Source organism: Heloderma suspectum, chromosome 2 (assembly GCF_057233095.1).
Source record: "Heloderma suspectum isolate Gila_16-S chromosome 2, 16-S_ref, whole genome shotgun sequence".
NCBI classification, from domain to species: Eukaryota; Metazoa; Chordata; class Lepidosauria; order Squamata; family Helodermatidae; genus Heloderma; species Heloderma suspectum.
Genome location: NC_139459.1, coordinates 113317503 through 113337107, shown reverse-complemented (window position 1 = coordinate 113337107; position 19605 = coordinate 113317503). Strand labels below are relative to the sequence as shown.

Here is a 19605-nt window from a genome sequence, read left to right as displayed (position 1 = left end):
CAGACACAGACAAAGGGATTCCTTTCAAAGCTTTATTCTTCTTTTACAACTTAACAACTCTACAAGTAGCAACTAGATCTGAGCAGAAGAGTACCTATGCCCTAAGTTGGAACAGTTGGTCCCCGTTTGAAAGGGAATTACTGGCAGACTCCTGAACTTAAGGACTAGGGAGAGTCCCTCCCCTTTTCCCTTGGATCCTCTGGGCGCAGCCGTTGTTTGCGCGCCAACCGGGCACTACGCCTCCTTTCTGCGCCGTCCATTTGGCGCCGCTCTCTGCGTCGGCGTCGCACGTCCACCAAGTCTACTTCCTGCGCTCGGTCACTCCCTGGACTGCTATCTAATCTAGGAATGCTGGTGCGAGGAATCTCCGTCAGCTGTGGGCCCTGGGAAAGAGGAGCGCGCTTCTCTCCCAGGAGCGATTGCTCTTCCTCAGAATCAGAACTACTCGGGGATTCTATGGGCTCAGTGTCCACCCTGACAGCCTGTTCCTGATGATGCCTTTGCCTCTCACTCTGCCGCTCTATGCTTGTACCTGACCTCTGCCTGCTCTGGACGTCGCTCTTGCCTCTGGCTCTACTGCGCCTTGCTTGTACCTGACTTCTGCCTGCTCCGGACTCTGCTCTGGCCCTGCCCTTGCCCGTGTTTGGCCCTTGCTTGAGCAACGTTGGTTCTCTGCCCAACTCATCACCCCTAGTCCCAGTGCTGTAGTCGAGGACACCAGTCGCTTGCATTCTGGACCCCCCACACACACACGCATGCAAGATGCTCCCAGCCATCACCATGCCTTGTGGACCACAAGCAAGGTCTCCAGCAGCAGAAGTGAGCAGTGGGAGACCAGCTGCTCCTACGTGGAGTTGCCAACTTTTTTGTTTCAGCGGGGCTCCCATGCTGCTGAAAGCTGCTTGACAGAAATGTAACCAATAAAACCACAACCAGCTTGAGATGCAGTGATGGGGGAAAGCTGCATCTGTGACTCTTGTTTGTTATACAGCTTTCAAGGGAACAGGAATTCTTCAGAAACAAAAATATCAGCAATCAATACCTGTGTGTTATTTTCAGAACATACCTGCAGGTTACTGATAGAGCCACCCCTGCACTGGCTGCCCCATCACATCTCACTTTGGTAAGGATGTAATCCTCATCTCCACAGCTTCCTATTACTTCAAACCACCTGCCATACTAGCCCAGTCTCTGGGTTGTCAATCTGGTAACTGTACATCAGGGTCAACAAATAGCACCTGTGCCTGCCCAGCTTGTTGCTCATTCAGCTGTCTTCCATTGCACTTTTGACATTACTGCTGGGAAAGCATAGAATACATAGATTGGCCTCGTGGTGGCCAACTTGGTTGAATCATATGATTGCCCTGTAAAGCTCACAAACCTTTGCTCTCTGAAGCAGCAGTTGCAAAAAAAAACAACCCTACATGCTGCAGTCCCAGCTTTTTATAGTGGGAATTAGCCTGTTATAAATGAGATCACTTAAAAAAATTCTCCAAAATATTTCATATGGTTGGTGCTTTTAATTGTTACTGCAACTGCTCTTCCTGAAACCTCCTGTTTCTGCTGTTACATCTTAATAATGAGCAGTGGCTGACAAGTTCAAACTATCATAATGGTTCCATGTTTTGGAGTGGGAGGGACTGCAGACTTTTTAAAAAGAGAAATAACTGGTCTTCTCCCCATCATGTGGGGGACACAACCGTGGTTCTAGAAGGGTTTTAAGGGACAAACTGTAGATGCATGTAGTCTCCAGATAAAACCATAGTTTCACAGTAGTGATTTATACAATTGCAGACAGCTGTAGTGCTCATAATTCTTGAGTTAGACCACGGAGAACTAGGTTCAAAGCCCTGCTTAGCCATGAAGTTCACTGAGTGACCCAGGACTGGGCACTTTCTCTCTCAGGCTAACTACCTCATAGGTATGTTGTGAGAGAAAATTAGGGAGACCATGTATACTACTGAGCTCCTTAGAAGACGGATGGAGTAAAACTGCAATAAATAAAAGTACCATGTTTTATGGTAAATATGTATCTCAACACTTTGGTAAAAAGTGGCTCAAAGTGTGTAAGGCAAGACTATCTATACACGACCACTGGTTGTATGCACATCACATTACCATTTCTGTTGGAGATTTTCAAATGCCTTCATAGGTAAGCTTTAGGTCTGGAATAAGCACATGACCAAAAAAAAAAAATCAAGATAATATCTCTTAATGGTTTTTGAGTAGATCCTCTGCTGCTTCCAAGTGGCTGTGTTCAGCACTAACAGGGTTTCTGAAAACTCAGTATTAATAAGAGAAAAATGGGCTTTTGTATAGACTTATAATAGGTTTGAATGTGTCTTTCCCTTATAGCTGTGATTTTAAATAAGTGTGTTTGTGTGCATAGAATAATTAACAACTGTTTAAAAATAAATCTAAGACTGCAGTCCTGTGCACGCTTTATTGGAAGTAAGTCCCAGAGAGCAAAGTGAGATTTGCCTCTAAGTAAACACTGGCTCAGGTGGCTTGTATCTGAACCAAATATAAATAAGCAACAAAAAAGGTTTCTCCAAAATAACTATTCCCAGCTAGAGTTCTTCTAGAAATCAGCAATTCAAAACAAGAAGTGGAATGAAAGACAATATCTTCAAAATGAGTCAACAGTTAACCACTCCAGACTGACAAGTATATGCTTGAGGATCCTAACTTTGGTTTGGATCCTAAGTTGTCCTTCTATTCATAGGAGGGGGTGGGCAATTTCTGCCAAATCCCCCCTTCATGTCATGATTCCCTTAGCCCACTTCACTTCAGTGCCCAAACATACACAGATAAGAGGCTTCAGTCTACAGCTTTTAATCCATTACTTCACAGGGTCATACAGATGCAAATTCTAAGAGAAACTCTCCATCTACCAGGAATGCCTTCAGGAGATCCAAATGGAATTTACCAGAGTTGTCCGCCATTTGAAGAGGGAAGCGGTCTTGCTAACCTAACTCAAGGGGGGGAGGTCCCTCTCTTCTCGTGAGGCCTCTAAGTGCAGCTTTTCATGCAAGGCCAATTGGGTAGACCATCTAAGTTCTGCCCCCTGCCTTCTCTCTTTGCTCTGCACCTAGCATCTATTAGGTCAACCTCCTGTTCGCTGCCTCACGGGGGGGGGGGTGTATGTGTGTGAAGAGGGACCCTCATCCTCAGCCATCTGTACATTTGTAACCTGAGAAGCAGGCCTACTCATATCTGAACTAGCCTGGGAAAACACGCCCCCCATGTCTGATGGGTCTCCTTCAGAATCTGAACTGCTATCTCACTGCCTGCACTCAGAAACGCCCCTGACACTTCAGCTGGAGCCTGCCACATCATTTCCAAGGCTCCTCCAACCTACAGAAGCAGATTTTCAGGAGACACAGGGGAGGTGAAAATTCTTTTCATGGAAAGTAACTTTCAGTTAGGATCTAAGTCATCATGTCTGTTAGGTATGCATCTAAGATGATTTAAATGGACATCTGAAAGTATATGGCACAAATGAGACAAACACATACTTGGAAACAGTTGCATCATACAAGGACACTTAGAACATAAGAGTGATCCATGCTGGGTCCATCTAGTCCAGCATTCTGTTAACACAGTGGCTAACCAGCTGTGCAGGAGACCCACAAGTAGAACGTGAGTGCTGTACCACTCCAGCAACTAGTTCTCCAGCAACTAGTGTGCATAGGTATACTGCCTCTGATAGCAGAGGCAGCATATAGCCATTAGGACTAGTTGCCATTGATAGCCTTCTCCTGCAGGAATTTGACTAATCTCCTTTTAAAGCCATCCAAATTGGTGGCTATCACCACATCCTGTGGTAGCGAATCCCATAGTTTAAGTATGCGCTGTGTGAAGAAGTCCTTCCTTTTATCTGTCCTTTATCTGTCCTGAAGGGAAGGAGCCTGGGGAAGGAGGACCAGCCAGCAGCTGCACCAGGTGGATCCTGAGCCTGCTTCTGCCCCTGCCCCCGCCCACAGGTACTTAAGGCGGGGCTGCCAGAGGCTGCTCGGGAAGGAGCCTGGGGAAGGAGGACCAGCCAGCAGCTGCACCAGGTGGATCCTGAGCCTGCTTCTGCCCCCGCCCCCAGGTAGTTAAGGCGGGGCTGCCAGAGGCTGCTCGGGAAGGAGCCTGGGGAAGGAGCCTGGGGAAGGAGGACCAGCCAGCAGCTGCACCAGGTGGATCCTGAGCCTGCTTCTGCCCCCGCCCACAGGTACTTAAGGCGGGGCTGCCAGAGGCTGCACAGGAAGGAGCCTGGGAATGGAGGACCAGCCAGCAGCTGCACCAGGTGGATCCTGAGCCTGCTTCTGCCCCCGCCCACAGGTACTTAAGGCGGGGCTGCCAGAGGCTGCTCGGGAAGGAGCCTGGGGAAGGAGGACGGGGAAGGAGGACCAGCCAGCAGCTGCACCAGGTGGATCCTGAGCCTGCTTCTGCCCCCGCCCCTGCCCACAGGTACTTAAGGCAGGGCTGCCAGAGGCTGCTCGGGAAGGAGCCTGGGGAAGGAGGACCAGCCAGCAGCTGCACCAGGTGGATCCTGAGCCTGCCGCTGCCCACAGGTACTTAAGGCGGGGCTGGCAGAGGCTGCTTGGGAAGGAGCCTGGGGAAGGAGGACCAGGCAGTAGCTGCACCAGGTGGATCCTGAGCCTGCCCCTGCCCACAGGTACTTAAGGCGGGGCTGCCAGAGGCAGCGCTTCAGCATCGCGCCATGTGCAACGCTAAGTGCGCACTTAGCGTTGCACTTGGAGTCGCGTAGGACCTGAAGATCTACCCACCTGCCTCTCCAGAGACACCAGCAGCCACAACACCAGCAGCAAATAGCAGCAGCAGCAGAGGGCAGAAGCTCTAAAGACCAGGGGAAGGGGCAAACGTGGACTATCTGCTCCTTCTTAGCTGCTGTTCTCTTTTATCTTTTTTATATTCTTTTAAACTGTTGTGTATTTTATATCTTAATATTTTAATATGTGCCTGGGAGGACTATTGGGCAGCTCAGGGGGTGGGGGAGGTACCACCATAACTGTGGTCACGGGCAGGGGGAGGTATGGCGTTGGGGGATTAACAGGCCAGCTGAGGAGAAGAGGGGCTAGACACCTTACAGCTGTCCCCTCTTCTGGTTCTTCCCCTAACCTGATGGTTCCTGGCGGCCTTACCAGTCTGCCCTCGGGTCTGGTGGTGCTGCTGCTGAATGCCAGGTCGGCCCAAAATAAGACCTCCCTCATCCATGATTTGATTGTGGATGAGGGGGCTGACCTGGCATGTATTACTGAGACCTGGGTGGGGGAACTGGGAGGGGTCACTCTCTCCCAGCTGTGCCCTCCTGGGTACTCGGTGCAGCACCAACACCGACTTGAGGGTAGGGGGGGGGGTTGCCGTGGTCTATAGGAATTCAGTCTCCCTCTCCAGGCTTCCTGCTCATTCTAGTGCAGATCTTGAGTGCTTGTACCTTGTGTTGGGTACCCAGGACAGATTAAGGATTCTGTTGGTGTACCGCCCACCCCGCTGCCCATCAGACTCCCTGCCTGAGCTGACGGAGGTGGTCTCGGACTTGGTGTTGAGGACCCCTAGGATGATGGTCCTGGGGGATCTCAATTTCCATGCCGAGGCCGCTGTATCCGGGGCGGCTCAGGACTTCATGGCCGCCATGACAACCATGGGGCTGTCCCAACATGTCATCGGCCCAACGCATATAAAGGGACACACGCTTGATCTGGTTTTCTCAACTGGGCAGGAGGATGGTGATCTGAAAGTAGAGGAATTAACATCTGTCCCTTTGTCATGGTCAGATCACTTCCTGCTGAGGTTTAGACTCCTGGCAGCCTTCCCCCTCTGCAAGGGTGGGGGACCTATTAAAATGGTTAATGGATTCTGATTAATGGATTAATGGATTCTGATGGATTCCAGAGGACTCTGGGGGATTTTCCTGCTGGTATGGCTGGTGCTCCTGTCGAAGCCCAGGTCGCTCTGTGGAATGCAGAGATGATTCAGGCGGTTGACACGATCGCGCCCTCTCCCTCTGAGCAGAGCTCGGCCAGCTCCTTGGTATACACCTGTGCTGAGGGCAATGAAGCAAGAGGGGAGACGGCTAGAACGCAGGTGGAGGAAAACTTGTGCTGAGTCTGACCGAACACAGGTAAGAGCCCACTATCGAGCCTACTCTGTGGCGGTGAGGGTGGCAAAGAGGCAGTTCTTTTCCACCAGCATTGCATCTTCTCAGTGTCGTCCGGCGGAGCTTTTCTGAGTGGTTCGCGGCCTGTTACATTCTGGGCCAGGGAGAGAGACGGTGGAACCCTCTGTAGCACGCTGTGACGAGTTTGCGCGGCACTTTGAGGATAAAGTCGCTCAGATTCGTCATGAATTGGACACCACCATTAATGCAGTTCCATTGGTAGAGGCGTTCAGAGCACTGTCTGGTCCAGTTTTATTGGATGAGTTTCAGTTACTGAGGCCTGAGGATGCGGACAAGGTGCTTGGCCAAGTCCGATCGACCACTTGTGTGCTTGACCCTTGCCCTTCATGGCTTATTAAATCAAACAAGGAGGGGTTGTCCGGCTGGGTCCAGGAGGTTGTAAATTCCTCCTTGAGAGAGGGAGTGGTGCCTGCTGCTTTAAAAGAGGCAGTAATTAGACCACTCCTGAAAAAGCCTAACCTGGACCCAGAGGATGTTAACAATTATAGGCCAGTGGCCAACATCCCCTTCCTGGGCAAGGTGCTTGAGCAGGTGGTTGTGGGACAGCTCCAGGCACTCTTGAATGAAACGGATTATCTAGATCCATTTCAATTGGGCTTCAGGCCTGGTTTTGGAACAGAAACTGCCTTGGTCGCCCTGTGGGATGACCTCTGCTGGGAGAGGGACAGGGGGAGTGCGACCCTGTTGATTCTCCTGGACCTCTCAGTGGCTTTCGATACCATCGACCATGGTATCCTTCTGGATAGGTTGTCTGGGTTGGGAGTTGGAGGCACTGCACTACAGTGGTTCCGCTCCTACTTGGATGGCCGATTCCAGAAGGTGGTGCTGGGGGATTATTGCTCTGTGCCATGGCAATTGTGCCATGGGGTTCCACAGGGCTCTATTCTATCCCCCATGCTGTTTAACATCTACATGAAACCGCTGGGGGAGGTTATCCGGAGGTGTGGGCTGAGGTGCCATCAATATGTGGATGACACCCAGCTCTACCTCTCTTTCTCATCAAAACCAGGTGAGGCAGTGGCTGTTCTGAACCAGTGCCTGGGCACGGTAATGGACTGGATGAGGGCTAATAAACTGAAACTCAATCCAGACAAGACGGACGTACTGTTAGTGGGTGGTTCGTCTGCCCGGCTAGGTGATATTCAACCTGTTCTGGAGGGGGTTGCACTCCCCCTAAAGGATCACGTTTGTAGTTTGGGGGTGCTCTTGGATCCAGAACTGTCACTTGAGGCACAGGTAAACTCAGTGGCACAGAGCACTTTTTATCAGCTTAGGCTGGTATACCAACTACGCCCTTATCTGGACAGAGATAGCCTAGCTACAGTTATCCATGCTCTGATAACTTCTCATCTGGATTACTGCAATGCGTTATACGTGGGGCTGCCTTTGAAAACGGTCCGGAAACTTCAGCTGGTCCAAAATAGGGCAGCAAGATTGTTAACAGGGACTGGCCTGCGAGCTCATATTAAGCCAGTATTTTTCCAGCTGCACTGGCTGCCAGTCCATTTCTGGGCCCGATTCAAAGTGCTGGTGTTAACATTTAAAGCCCTTAACGGCTTGGGGCCAGGTTACCTGAAGGATCGCCTCCTCCCATATGTGCCTGCCCGGACCTTAAGATCATCATCAGCGGCCCTTCTCCGTGAGCCCCTGCCAAAGGAAGTGAGGCGGGTGGCTACTAGGAGGAGGGCTTTTTCTGTTGTGGCACCCCGGCTCTGGAATGAGCTCCCTAGTGAGGTTCGCCTGGCGCCTACATTGTACTCCTTTCAGCGCCAGGTGAAGACCTTTTTATTTTCCCAGGCATTTTAGCTTTCTAAATTTTTATCTTTGCTGTTTTAAATCTGTATTTTAAACTCCTGTACTGCTGCTAGGTTTTATTGTGGTTGTATTGTTATATTGTGGTTTTAATGTTCTATATATTTTAAATTGTTTTATTGTGTGTTGTTTGGTTTTAGTTTTTGTGAACCGCCCAGAGAGCTTTGGCTATTGGGCGGTATAGAAATGAAATAAATAAATAAAATAAATAAATAAAAATCTCCATCAATCAACTCCAGGTTCTAGTATCTTAGAAAGGAAGAAAAATGTTCCCCTACCTACTTTTTCCATACATACATAATTTTGTATCGCTCTGTCATGTCTCCCCTCACTCACCTTTTCTCTAAGCCAAACAGTCCCCGATGTAACCTTTCCTCATACAGGAGTTGCTCTATCCCTTTGATCATTTAAGTTGCCCTTTTCTGGACTTTTTCCAAATCTACAATATCCTTTTTTAGGTACAGTGACCAGAACTATACACAATATTCCAAGTGTGGTCACACCATAGATTTGTATAAGGGAAGTATGATACTGGCAGTATTATTTATGAATCTTGGTCACCACTAGCTCAGATTCTGTCAGCTTATATATGAAGTTGGGATTTTCTGCCCCAACGTGCATCATTTTACATGTTTTCATTGAAGCTCATTTGCCAATTTGATGCCCATTTTCTCAGTTTGGAGAGATTCTTCTGCAGCTCTTCAAAATCCCTTTTTGTTCTAACCACCATAAATAATTTGGTATCATCAGCAAACCTGGCTGACCACCTCATTGCTCATTCCTAATTCCAGATTATTTATAAATGGTACATTCCATCAGTTGAAAGGCATTGGACCCAGTACAGATCCCTATGGACCCCACCTTTTACATCCTTCCATTGGGAGAATGTACAATTTTTGCCTGTTTTCTGTTCTTTAAGCAGTTATTGATCCATAAAAAGACCTCTCCTCTTGCTCTGTGACTGCTTAATTTGCTTAGAAGTCTTTGGTGAGGGACTTTGTCAAAAGCCTTCTGAAAGTTCAAGTAAACTATGTCTACTGGATTGCCTCTGTCCACATGTTTACTGACCCTCGCAACAAGCTCTGAAAGTTTGTGGGACAGGAGTTATGTTTGTGGAGGTCACGTTGATCCTTTTCAGAAAGGCTTGTCCTTCTATATGTTTACTAATTTTATCTTTAATAATGCTTTTAACCAATTTATTAGAAACTGGCCTGTAATGTCCCAGATCTTCTCTGGATCCTTTTTAAAAAATTGGCATTACATTGGCCATTCTCCAGCCCTCTGGGACAGAAGCTGATCTTAGGGACATGTTACATATTTCTGTTAGAAGATCAGCAATTTCATATTTATACTTTAACAACTTAGGATGGATACCTTCTGGGCCCAGTGATTTATTAGATCTCAATTTGTCAATAAGATAGAGAACTTCATCTTTTGTCACCACTATTTCCCTCAGTTCCTCCAACTACCTTCCTAAAAACATCAGTTCACACACAGCTATCTGTCCCACGTCTTCTGCAATGAAGACAGATGAAAAGAATTCTCAGTCTCTGCAACCTTATCCTCCTTTAGTATGTCTTTGGCTCTCTTCACACCTGGCATTTTATCCCACTACAGACCGGTCCTTTTGATTTCGGATCCTTTCTGGGATTTAGCCTTTTCATGGCTGGGCAGAGCTGCACGGAAAAATCAGGACAGAAGGGGGCTGCTGGACCCATGCCCCCTTCCCTCATCTGATCATTGGTTCCTGTAACAATGATTGATGGCACCACCCATACCTCCACTCCTCCACTGCAGGAGGGAAGTCCGAAGTGCTTCTAGTGACCAGGATAGTGGGCTATGGGAGCTGGTTCCCTGTCCCCCTCCTTCTTCCAACTTTGTGGCAAGGGAGGGAGAGTCTTCTCGGTGTGCAGTACATTGCTTGCAGTACTGAGTTCGAAGGGTATACCGATTTCCGGGTTCCCAACTACAGAAGTAAGAAATCCACAAATGGACTTGTAGACAGTCAATGCACCAAGCCATCCCTAGCAGCACCCCCCCCCCCCGCCACCAAGGTGACTGCTTCATGGGGACACCTTCATTGGATCTGGCTTACTCCCTGCCCACCACACTGTTGTTGCTCTTCCCCTTTATTCTGGCTTCCCAACGACCCTGCAAGGTGGGCTAGAAGAAGAGATAGTGGCTGGCTTGCTCCCCAATTGTACAGATGTTTTCAGAGGCATGAGTACAAGTCTATTCAATGGCTGTATGAAAAAAGCCCATCGAACTGGTGAGCAAAAGGGAGAAGAAGCAGTCAGTGAAATCAATGGCAGAGGGAAGTTCCAAGTAAAGCATTGAAGGGGCTGGGAGACTTAAGATTGCTACTCTAAGTAGACTTACAATGTACTCCTATGTATGCCTACTCAGAAGCAAGCCATACAGATTTCAATGGCATTTACTCCCAGGAAAGGAAAGCCTTACAGCCAATGGGTTCACTCAGAAGTAAGCACTGCTGTGTTCAGGGGGATCTCAGAGAAGCATTTGGGGTGGTTAACCACTTTACAGTTCAAGTGCCTGTAGTGGAATGGGAGAGAGACAGAAACAGTAACTAGAAGTGAGGTCAGTGACCTGCCCCCCCTTCCCACCAATCTGTTGTCATGACAATATTATTCAACACTGCCCAACAACACCCCCTAGCACACGCCCACACAAAGCGGGACAACACGCTAAAGGGGAAATACACAGGGGGAAAATGATTATTTCAATCACAAGCACAGAAAATGCCGGGTTTTCCTCATTCTCAGATAACATGGGAAGAGGGAGGGGAAGTCGTGAGATAGCAGCAGAAGAGCAGCGCCGTCATTGAAAGCTCCGGTGAAAACCAGTCATTAAAGAAGAACGATCCTCATAAAAAAACAATGTGTGAAGGTGGCCTTTAACTCCATTGTCATCCAATGGTTCAACTGCCTCCCTAGCTGTCTCTCTTGTCAAGGAACAAGGACTAGCTGCAATTCCCTATCATGTGAACACTTGGTAGCAAATCCAGGGTTACAGCTGAGTAATATGTGAAATGGCCTTCAGCAGATACTCAAGTGAAAAGGCCTTGAGGCCCAATTCACTCAGATGCAGTTAATAAAGTGCTAGAAACCGATGAGAGATCTACACTCAAACCCCATTTCAGCCTTGAAGCTCACCTTGGGCCGATCACCATCCCTCAAGTTAACCTATTTATTTAATTAAAACGTTTATATCCCACATTTCCAAAATGTTCAAGGCAGTTAACAAAGAAAAAGGAATACAATATAATATATACACATGCACACGCAATAAAAATACAATCAATAAAACACGAAATTACAATAGAACATATTTACAAAAAGACACTGAAACAGAATTACTTAGAAGAGCAGCAAAATCTAGAAAGTTAGAATCATAAAGACAGCAGTAAAAACCCATCAACCAAAATCACTCAAATCACTAACAGCTGAAAAAGGAAAGTCTTCACACTGTGGAGCAAGATGATTAGGGAAGGGGCAATGCAGGTATCTCTGGACTGGGAATTCCAAAGTCTGGGAAAGGCCCCTGAAAAGGCCTTCCCCTGTGGTCCCAGACAACCGTGATTTTGGAGTACGTAAGAGGGCCTCTGTTGATTATCTTAATACTCAGGTCGGCTCATGTTGGAGAAGAAGGTCCTTCAATATCCTGAATATCTCAAACAATACAGGGCTTTAAAGGTCATATCCAGCAGTGTGAACTGGGCCCAGAAGCCAATACACCTATTTCAGCAATGGTGTAACATACTCGTGATAGCCATTTCCAGTTAATAACCTAACTGCTGCATCTTCAACAAGCTGAAATTTCCAAACACTCTTCAAAGGCAGCATCACAGAGTTGTTGCAAAAATAAAGCAGAGGGGAGGAATAGAGTTGGGGGAGGGCCACATGTTTCCCTGAACTCCTTGGAATAAAGGTAGGAGGAAAATGTGATTTGAAAAATAATTTAAAAATTCAGTAGCACTCCCATCTCATTTCTATTTCAGCTGTGTCCCTTGCTGTCCCTGTTGTAATCTTGGTACATGTCTCATGCGTCTCCCATAGAAATGCAGGCGCCAATCTTTTCCTCTAAAGTAACAAAGATTTAATCAAGTACACCTATGAATACACCTACTCCCCAATAAATGTTATGTAGTGGGTCAAAAATAGTGAGGGAAGGCTAAAACCATCACCTGACCTCTAGGATTTTGAAGCAGTAAGGTCTAGTTTCTGCTAAAAGAAAAAAAGAGAAGAAATTATCCAGATACTTATTAGCAAGATATGGGTGCAACAGCAAAAATCCATCGTAAACCATACTTTTTCAAGGGAGACAAATGCTCCAGTAGTGAAAGAGACAAGACAATGGCCTAGACTTCTGCTCATAGCAGTTGCAGGAAGGTCTTAGATAGAAGCTTTTGCACAGAAGTAGTAGTAGAAGTAATAGTAGTGAAGTAAACAGAACAAATGGTGATAGATCACAAGGTGAAATGCAGACTGTGTCACCTCCTTTTGCATTTATTAGTGGGAAATAGCCCGAATGGGTTAAGCCATTAGATTGCAGCTATGCACTGTAGCCGAGCCTCTGTAACCCTGGTCAGCAGGAAAGAAAGAAAGAAAGAAAGAAAGAAAGAAAGAAAGGGTGAAATCCTGTTTCCAGCGCCATCAGTCCCTCTACGCTTTTCTCTTGTCTCAAGTTTGGTTACTGGGAACACTAGCTGGCAGTACTCAAGGGACTGGATTAGGCCCTGGGGCCTCCAGTAACTACATACATTAGAAATCCAAACTCAAGCAATACAGATTACATCAAATTACAACAGCAATATTCTTCTCTCCGGTAGTTTCAATATAATACTAACCTGTTCCAATTCCTGTATTTTGCCATCTTTAACTTGCAAAATCTCTAAAACCTTCCTGTCCTTGAGTTCAGCTTTCTGCTTTTCTCTAGAAACAAAAATATATTGACACTTATTAGTCATAATTTGCTGCTAATCATTTGAATTTTTCATGTCCTGATAATGAATGTCATTTTAAAGCATGGAAAATTAAATTATCTGAGGCTGACAGCCCTTGCAGAATTAATCACGGAACATATGGCAAGTGACAGCAAATTTTATCTGCAAACAACTAAGACAACTTTATTCTAACCGAAACAGTGTTTATGATTAGATATGTTTACTCTAAAGAGAGAGAGATCTATGAGGTACCTTCCAAATGAAGCTTTTTTGATGAGCTCTTCCCCCATCACTCTCACCCTCCTCCCATTACTGATATCAAAGAAACCTTAGTTTCATGTTGGCGATATAATAACAGCAACATATTGAGGAACATCACTATTTTCCCATTGGTATACTCAAAAGTTATATTGTGTTAAAACTGTCAACAACTGGTAGATTTGGGGCAGAGATGTTCTGTTCCCTAATGATTCCTTACCGTGTATCTCCTCAATCAAGTTCCAGATGTGGCAAAAATCACAACCTGTGTATCATAACTAAGAGAATAATATAGCAACAGAAAGAGAAAACAAACAGTGCCAGCTTCACAGCAGCATTAATCAAGCTTGCTGGTGTGTGCTTTGTTTAGTTGTTTTACCCATTCATTCAGTTCTTGAACCCATCAGGCTACCAAATATACTACAGGAGTTTTGATTTAGTCATTGTTTATTTTCTTTAGTTGTGGCAATGTTTGGAGGAGGAGTAATGTTTTCCAAATGAAGACAAGCCAATTGGTGTTCCGTAGACTGCATGCAGCCCCCACCTTCCTTCTGTCTAGGTCCCAATGCAACCTCATACCAGGTTACATATGAAGGTGCCACTTCTCATCTGGCTGGGTCATGCTGGTAATTGTAGGACTTTTATCTGTCCAAACATGCATAGGATTGCACCCTTAGTAACTATTTAGACACTATGAAGGGTAACTGGCAATAATGTGTTGAAAAAAGAAATATGATCAAAGAAGCACCAAAGCCCCCAGGAACATTTGGAGTTGTAAAAGGACAAAAAGCACTAGATGAATGCAGAGAATCTATTCCTTGCGTAGAACAGAATGTCAAAAGTAGAAAATTTAAATTAAGAAGACAAAAGATGGTCAAGTTTAGAAGAGTTGCAGAAATATTGCCCGCCTCTAAAGTGTGTCTACCGGTTCTTCATACAATAGGCTAAAATATGTCTAAAACCTGGACCTATAAGACATGATACTGCTAAGTCCCATTAAGTTCCATTTACTTCAGTGAAAAAGTTAAGCACATACTCATTTTAGGAATAGGGTTTTTTTTGGTTTGTTTAATTTATTGTTGTTTTTTAAGAACATTTTCTATGAGTGGAGTACCACTTTGGGAAAATAATGTTGCTTAGGAGCCAAAATAAATGTGATAGGTTACAGCTTAAAACTGGAAGTGTGCCAAACAAAAAACCTGAATATTTTATCAACTTAAATATCCTTAAAGTCAATTAACGATACACCTAGTATTAAAATTTTGTGATGCAAAATACCTGCCCAACACGAAAAAGCACCCTGTCTCCTCTAGCTTCAAACCTCAAGCTATTGACTTTCCCCTTCTGTCTGGTAAGCAGGATTCTCTTCCTTGAACTACTCTCACTTTTTCAAATACACACATGGACTGGCCTATACCTGTTCATACAGATCTTCTGCCAACTATATAAATCAGAGGACAACAAATCCTTTCTTAAGCCCCATCATCATCCTCTTTCATTCAAATAGGGATACAGCAGGGGCTGATCCCAGCTTTCTCATACCTCTCCCTCCCTTATGATATATCAAAAAGAGCTTCCTTGTTTGTATATGATAGTCAAAGGTATACTACATTTTACCATGGAGGTTTCAATTAGTATTATGGCCAATAGCCACATTTTCTGGCAGTTAGTTCCTTAAATTAATAACCTACATAACAGTTATATAGCAGACTTTCAGCCCAACCTACCTCACAGGATTGTTGTTGTGAGGATAAAATGGAGAGGAGGAGGACTATGTACACCACCTTGGGTTCCTTAAGGAGGAAAAAAGGTGGGATATAAATGTAATAAATAAATGAATGAATGAATAGCTAGAATTTTGGTCTCATCCATATTCCTTTCCTTTAACAGGAGCTGTCTATACTGCAACACAAACCGCTTTTAAAAGTCTCCTGTTCTGGATTGCACAATGAGAATTGCAAGAACACACTCACATTCAATTTAACAAAGGAGGAATATTATTATTATCATCATCATAAACCCAATATCAGTGTTTTTCTTTTTAATGAGTTCCTTTCATAGGCTACAAAAATGAGATACATACTAAACACAAGCCAAAAATGCACCTAGGAACACAATTAACAGTGTATTCACATAACTGTCTAAATGCTACCATTTCTGCATACTGTGGATGTGAGTAGAACCCTTTAGCATAAATTAAAATCTGGTATAGAATTTTATCACCAGCTCCTCCTGGTGGCATAGGATAAATTCCAACACTCATTACAGGGAAGCTCCCAGAAGAGATGCTAAGTAATACTGCTGTATGCTTCAAGCTACTAGCACATCATTGAACCCACTGCTATGTTTTAAGTATGATAAACTGGAGGAAAGGGGTGGGGAGAGCAAAGGAAAGGCTTGCTTATAAAAGTAAATGGCACAGTGGAAAAAATATGGTTGATTCAATTAATGTACACCGTATATGCCTACAATATATTAAAAAGTGCTCACCCAAATCAGAAAAAAATATATTCAGGCACTGTCAAAGAGTTGATGATGATCAATGACTGAGACAAACTCCAGTTTAGCTAATTAGAACCACTGATGAGCAATAATGATGTGAGCTAAGAATATTTGCAGACTTCTTTAGGATGAAAAATGGAGTGAAGAGAGGCTGTCAATTTGTACAAGTTTTAAGCTCCAATCACTTTTCCCACGAGTACCACCTATTTTAAATGTTTAACAGAGCTGTATTTAACCACATGGATTTTTCACAGTCAGTTTTCACCAGCCACTGAAAGCCAAAAAATCTGAGAAATTATTCTAAACCATTAACTAACAATTTTCTATTGCATATGGCCCACGCTATATATTATACAACATGACAGGATCATATTTTCTGGGATTTGGCCCATTTTTAATGAGTTGTCAAAAATGAAATATTGGAGACGACGAGGAAGCGTTTAACTACGAATGAGGTGTGAAAACAGAACCTGGAGTTTCTAAAAAACCGCAAATATTTTCAAAGGCACACTGAAGTTTGTAAAATATTATCTTTCCTATAATAAATATGCAAAGCAGTAGTGTTGAAGAGAAATTATGGGCATAAGCACAAATAAAGATCTGTGGTGCAAATCAATTAAACTTTCTTGTAACATAAAGGAAAACATGGCATGAGGCAAAAATTATGCTACTTCACCTTAGGGTAGCAAAAGTGTAACTGATAAAAGACAGTGGCTACAATCCAACAAGGTGCCAACAAGTGGACTAGAAGGATTCATTTCTGCGACTTTTTTTCAGAAGCCCCCTTGAACTGAGGGGTGGCATTTTAAACTCCCGCAAAATCTTTGGATTTGGGAAAGCAGGATACTGAACAAATAAGTCTGAACACATATGATACAGTTCCTATGAAGGAAAGAGTCTGGCCCTGAGCCGTGCCTGAATGGGAGATTGGCTGAGCCACATATAAACCACTCTAGGAACACGAACCTGTTTTATACCAAGCTAGCTCATTGGTCCATCTCGCTAATGAGCTAGACCATGACTGACAGTGGCTCTCCAGGGTTTCAGACAGGCATATTTTCCAGACCTACATGAAGATGCCAGGGACTGAACCTGAGACCTTCTGTACGCAGTGCACATGCTCTACCACTGAGCTATGATCTTATATTGCATGGAGAAATAGTGACAGTGGTGGTTAAATTGAACTGGAAAATTTTCTGGAAAAGTTTCCAAAGACCTAAATTGATTGGGATCTATTTTGGATTATAATCTTAACTAACCAACACCTCCATTTACCCCACCTCCTTCTATTTACAAATAGAGAGATGGAGTGTGTGTGTGTGTGTGTATATATATATATATACACACACACATACACACACTTACTTATTAGAAATAATCATCACAACATTTTGAAAATGACCAGTTTAACTATCACTATATCCGTTCATTAGGTTGCTAATTAGATTTTAATAAAATAATAAATTCTTAGAAATTAAAATTTTCCACACAAGTATTAGTGGAATCTTTTCTACCCCAAATTACTGGACATTGTATATAACAATGAAATAATAAAACTAAAGTGGGGGTGGGGTATAAGCTCATGTGCAACCTCTAGTGATCCACAACTCAGTACTTTGTATGTGCTGCCTTAGGATAAGCAGATGAAACTACTGAGGGAAAGCAGCTATAAAGAAGCCTGTCTACAATGCTGTGGAGTGAGACTGTGGAGTGTGTGGATCACACAAGGAATTTGTGTGTGTTATTTAGCATATGGAATGCCTGTGCAGGAAGTTATTCAATGCATTTCTCACATGTGCAAACAAATCTACTTCTGCACACACAACAGCTTTGGACTGCTCCCAGCATTTTCCATTCATGTCGATAAGACTTGACTAGAAACCCTGTATTAATAGGAAATCCTCCCATTAATATGCATTATATATCCAGATGATACCATCTGGGTAGGTAATGTATGGGGCACCCAAGGTTTAAGGAGATGCTGATTGCTACTTACATGATTATTTTAAAACGCCACGATCTTGTGAGTCCACCTAAGGATGCAGGGCTTCACACATGTAATTCTTTTGACAACCCTCTCCCATCCTTTGTCCAAGCACAAGAGATATAGTTATAAATTTATGATTTCAAAAGCAGTTTAGGCCATGACAGAGACCACAGGCATCACCTTATTGTTCCTGCTTCCAAGTGCACAGGAATAGGCACGTTTCCTCTCCCAGAGAACAGGGGCTGAGAGGAGCAGCTTGGGAGGGAAGCATGCAGTCCTTCCTAAATGGGGGAGGGGGGAAGGAAGTTGCTGTATTCTCCTCACCCATGATTCTATATATCTTCACCAGCAGAACAGCTCTACAGGTGCCATGTTCCACCAATGTATCTGAGGTATTCCACAAGCATATCTGACATGGCGGCAGTGTATCTGAAGTTCCGTTGACATAGCAGGGCTTCCAGCGAATCCCATAGCCCTTCAGCTGGCAGATCTCGAGAATAGTATTGCCCCTTAAACCTCTTAATACACATGATAGGATTTGAAAAATGGAAAGCTCAATACTGCCAAACAAGATTTTAAATGTAGAGTGAACCCTTTTAAAATAAATACTTCAAAAACGTAATTTACCAAGTACGGAAATATTTCATGTTTAAATATTTAATAATTGCCTAAATGTCAATTGTTTTTATAACATAATTAAGATTCAAAGAATGTATGATCAATACAAATTACATTTTTCTATCATGGTTTCAAAGAAAAAATAAATATTTGCTTAACCAGTAACATCCTTGTTCTGTAGTATATATTTCACTGCAAACTGCTTTGTCTATCAGAGAAGCTTAATTCAAGAAAATGAATTGTCATTTTGAACTTGTAGGCTGAATGATTAAAATCAATTATGATTTTTAAAATTATGCACATCGAGTACTCTTTTTGTATTGCTGCATATCATGTATGTATGTTATGGTTAAAGTACTAACTGAACACTTTATGCATCATATTTCTTCTTAATTTTGAAAGCATCTCATATAAAATGCACAAGTTTCTTGCAGTACTCAAAATATCAGCGTTTCAGAACAGACTGCTTTAACATCTGCACATCACCAGGGTTTCCCCCAAGGATTTTTAAATGATGCCTGCCTGTGCTGAATAAAGTGCTAACTTGCACCTTGCATTTCAAACTGTGTCCTGAGCAGCCATCCAGTTGGTACAACACCAGCTGAATTCCCATAGGCCACTGTTCACTCAGGCTTGACTGCAATTATCATGTCAATATTTTGTGCTCCGATATGCAGATATGCACACATGCAAGCTGCGTAATACTTTCTTCTCCATGGAATGTTGACTTATGTTCAATGTTCTGAGAATTTTTAATGAAACAGGGTATTAAACTTTCATCTATTGTGAGCAATCACAATTATTTGACCTTAGAGGCAAAGGTTATATACCTCAACGCTGTGTTATTCTAGCCACAATACTAAATGGTAACTCTGTGATGTGGCCAAAAGCAAAACAATTCTTTTAAGCAATATTAATAAATACTAAGAAAATATTAATCAGCTTACATAAAAGATATTAGAGATAGACTAGGCATTTACTTTTACTCAGATCCACAACCTATAGTTTAACCTCATAGTTTAATTCAGTGACAATATGGTAAACAGTCAATATGACAGTGCTCTATATACCTTGATTAACTGAAGGAAGAAGCTGATAAATGACAACATTGCATTGACTGAATTATTCTGTCTACAGACAGCATAATCAATGAGCACTGCTAAATGATTTAATACAAACACGTTCATGTGATATTACCGCCAGAAGATCAGAAATAAATCACTAAATATTTAAATTCTGCCATGTCATTATATTTGCCCCCTAAATAGTAGGCTG

The 19605-nt window shown here is 43.8% G+C and overlaps 1 protein-coding gene across 2 annotated transcripts in view; it reads right to left on the bottom strand.

The window, feature by feature from the left end:
• Nucleotides 1-19605, bottom strand: part of CNTLN (centlein) — a 267130-nt gene that overhangs the window by 207998 nt on the left and 39527 nt on the right. For both annotated transcript variants that reach the window (XM_084834565.1, XM_084834566.1), the window contains exon 3: nucleotides 12870-12954. In XM_084834565.1, the coding sequence (XP_084690691.1) occupies nucleotides 12870-12954 (85 nt within the window). The remainder of the gene's footprint in view (nucleotides 1-12869; nucleotides 12955-19605) is intronic.